The sequence below is a fragment of the Morus notabilis genome, unplaced genomic scaffold (assembly GCF_000414095.1).
Source record: "Morus notabilis unplaced genomic scaffold, ASM41409v2 C11299147, whole genome shotgun sequence".
Lineage (NCBI taxonomy): Eukaryota > Viridiplantae > Streptophyta > Magnoliopsida > Rosales > Moraceae > Morus > Morus notabilis.
This window is the reverse complement of record NW_010384593.1, coordinates 1-732: the sequence shown is the minus strand read 5'-3', so window position 1 is coordinate 732 and position 732 is coordinate 1. Positions and strand designations below refer to the sequence as shown.

General features: G+C 39.5%; 1 protein-coding gene across 1 annotated transcript; it reads left to right on the top strand.

The window, feature by feature from the left end:
* Positions 1-203: 203 nt before the first annotated feature.
* Positions 204-726, top strand: LOC112094856 (isoaspartyl peptidase/L-asparaginase 1-like; the record flags this gene model as incomplete). The annotated part of the gene is made up of 2 exons (XM_024176568.1): positions 204-290; positions 488-726. Coding segments are annotated over 2 exons (326 nt in total), but the record flags the coding sequence as incomplete, so codon positions are not given.
* Between the last annotated feature and the right edge of the window lie 6 nt (positions 727-732).

Here is a 732-nt window from a genome sequence, read left to right as displayed (position 1 = left end):
AAAATCCATTAATTAATTTTAACCTCAAATTTAGGTGACATATGTAAGGTTTAATCCAAATAACTGAAGAACAAAGTTAAAAGTTAAAAGACACATTTATCTTCATTGCAGTACAAGCTTCAATAGAAGCTGAAGAACAAAGTTAAAAGTTACACTTTTTTGTTGGACTTTCTTGTAAGGTTCTGTCTTTCTGAACTTTCTAGGGTGTTGAGACTGTGGATTCAAGTCATTTCATTACTGCAGAAAATATTGAACGGCTAAAGCAAGCAAAAGAAGCGAACAGAATTCAGGTATCTTCTTTAGCATGTTCTGTTTCTGATCAATTACCAATCTTAGCTTTCAGAACTTAATAAGCAACTTCTTTGTTGTCCCCTCCCCCCCTCTCGGGTTAAAAAAAAAATTGCATAGGATACAGTTAGTAGATATCAATGTTTTCATACACTTCTCTGACTGTGACATGGTTACTTACTGCCATAACTGTACATAGCTTGATTACACAGAACCGACTGCAAAAGCTCCGAAGAATGAGAAACTGATAGGGAACGGTGATAGCCAACTCGGGACAGTTGGATGTGTGGCAGTTGATAGCCAGGGGAATTTAGCCACTGCAACTTCCACTGGGGGATTTGTCAACAAGATGGTTGGGAGGATTGGGGACACTCCCATCATAGGAGCAGGAACCTACGCCAACCATCTCTGTGCAGTTTCCGCTACGGGGAAAGGTGAGTCCAT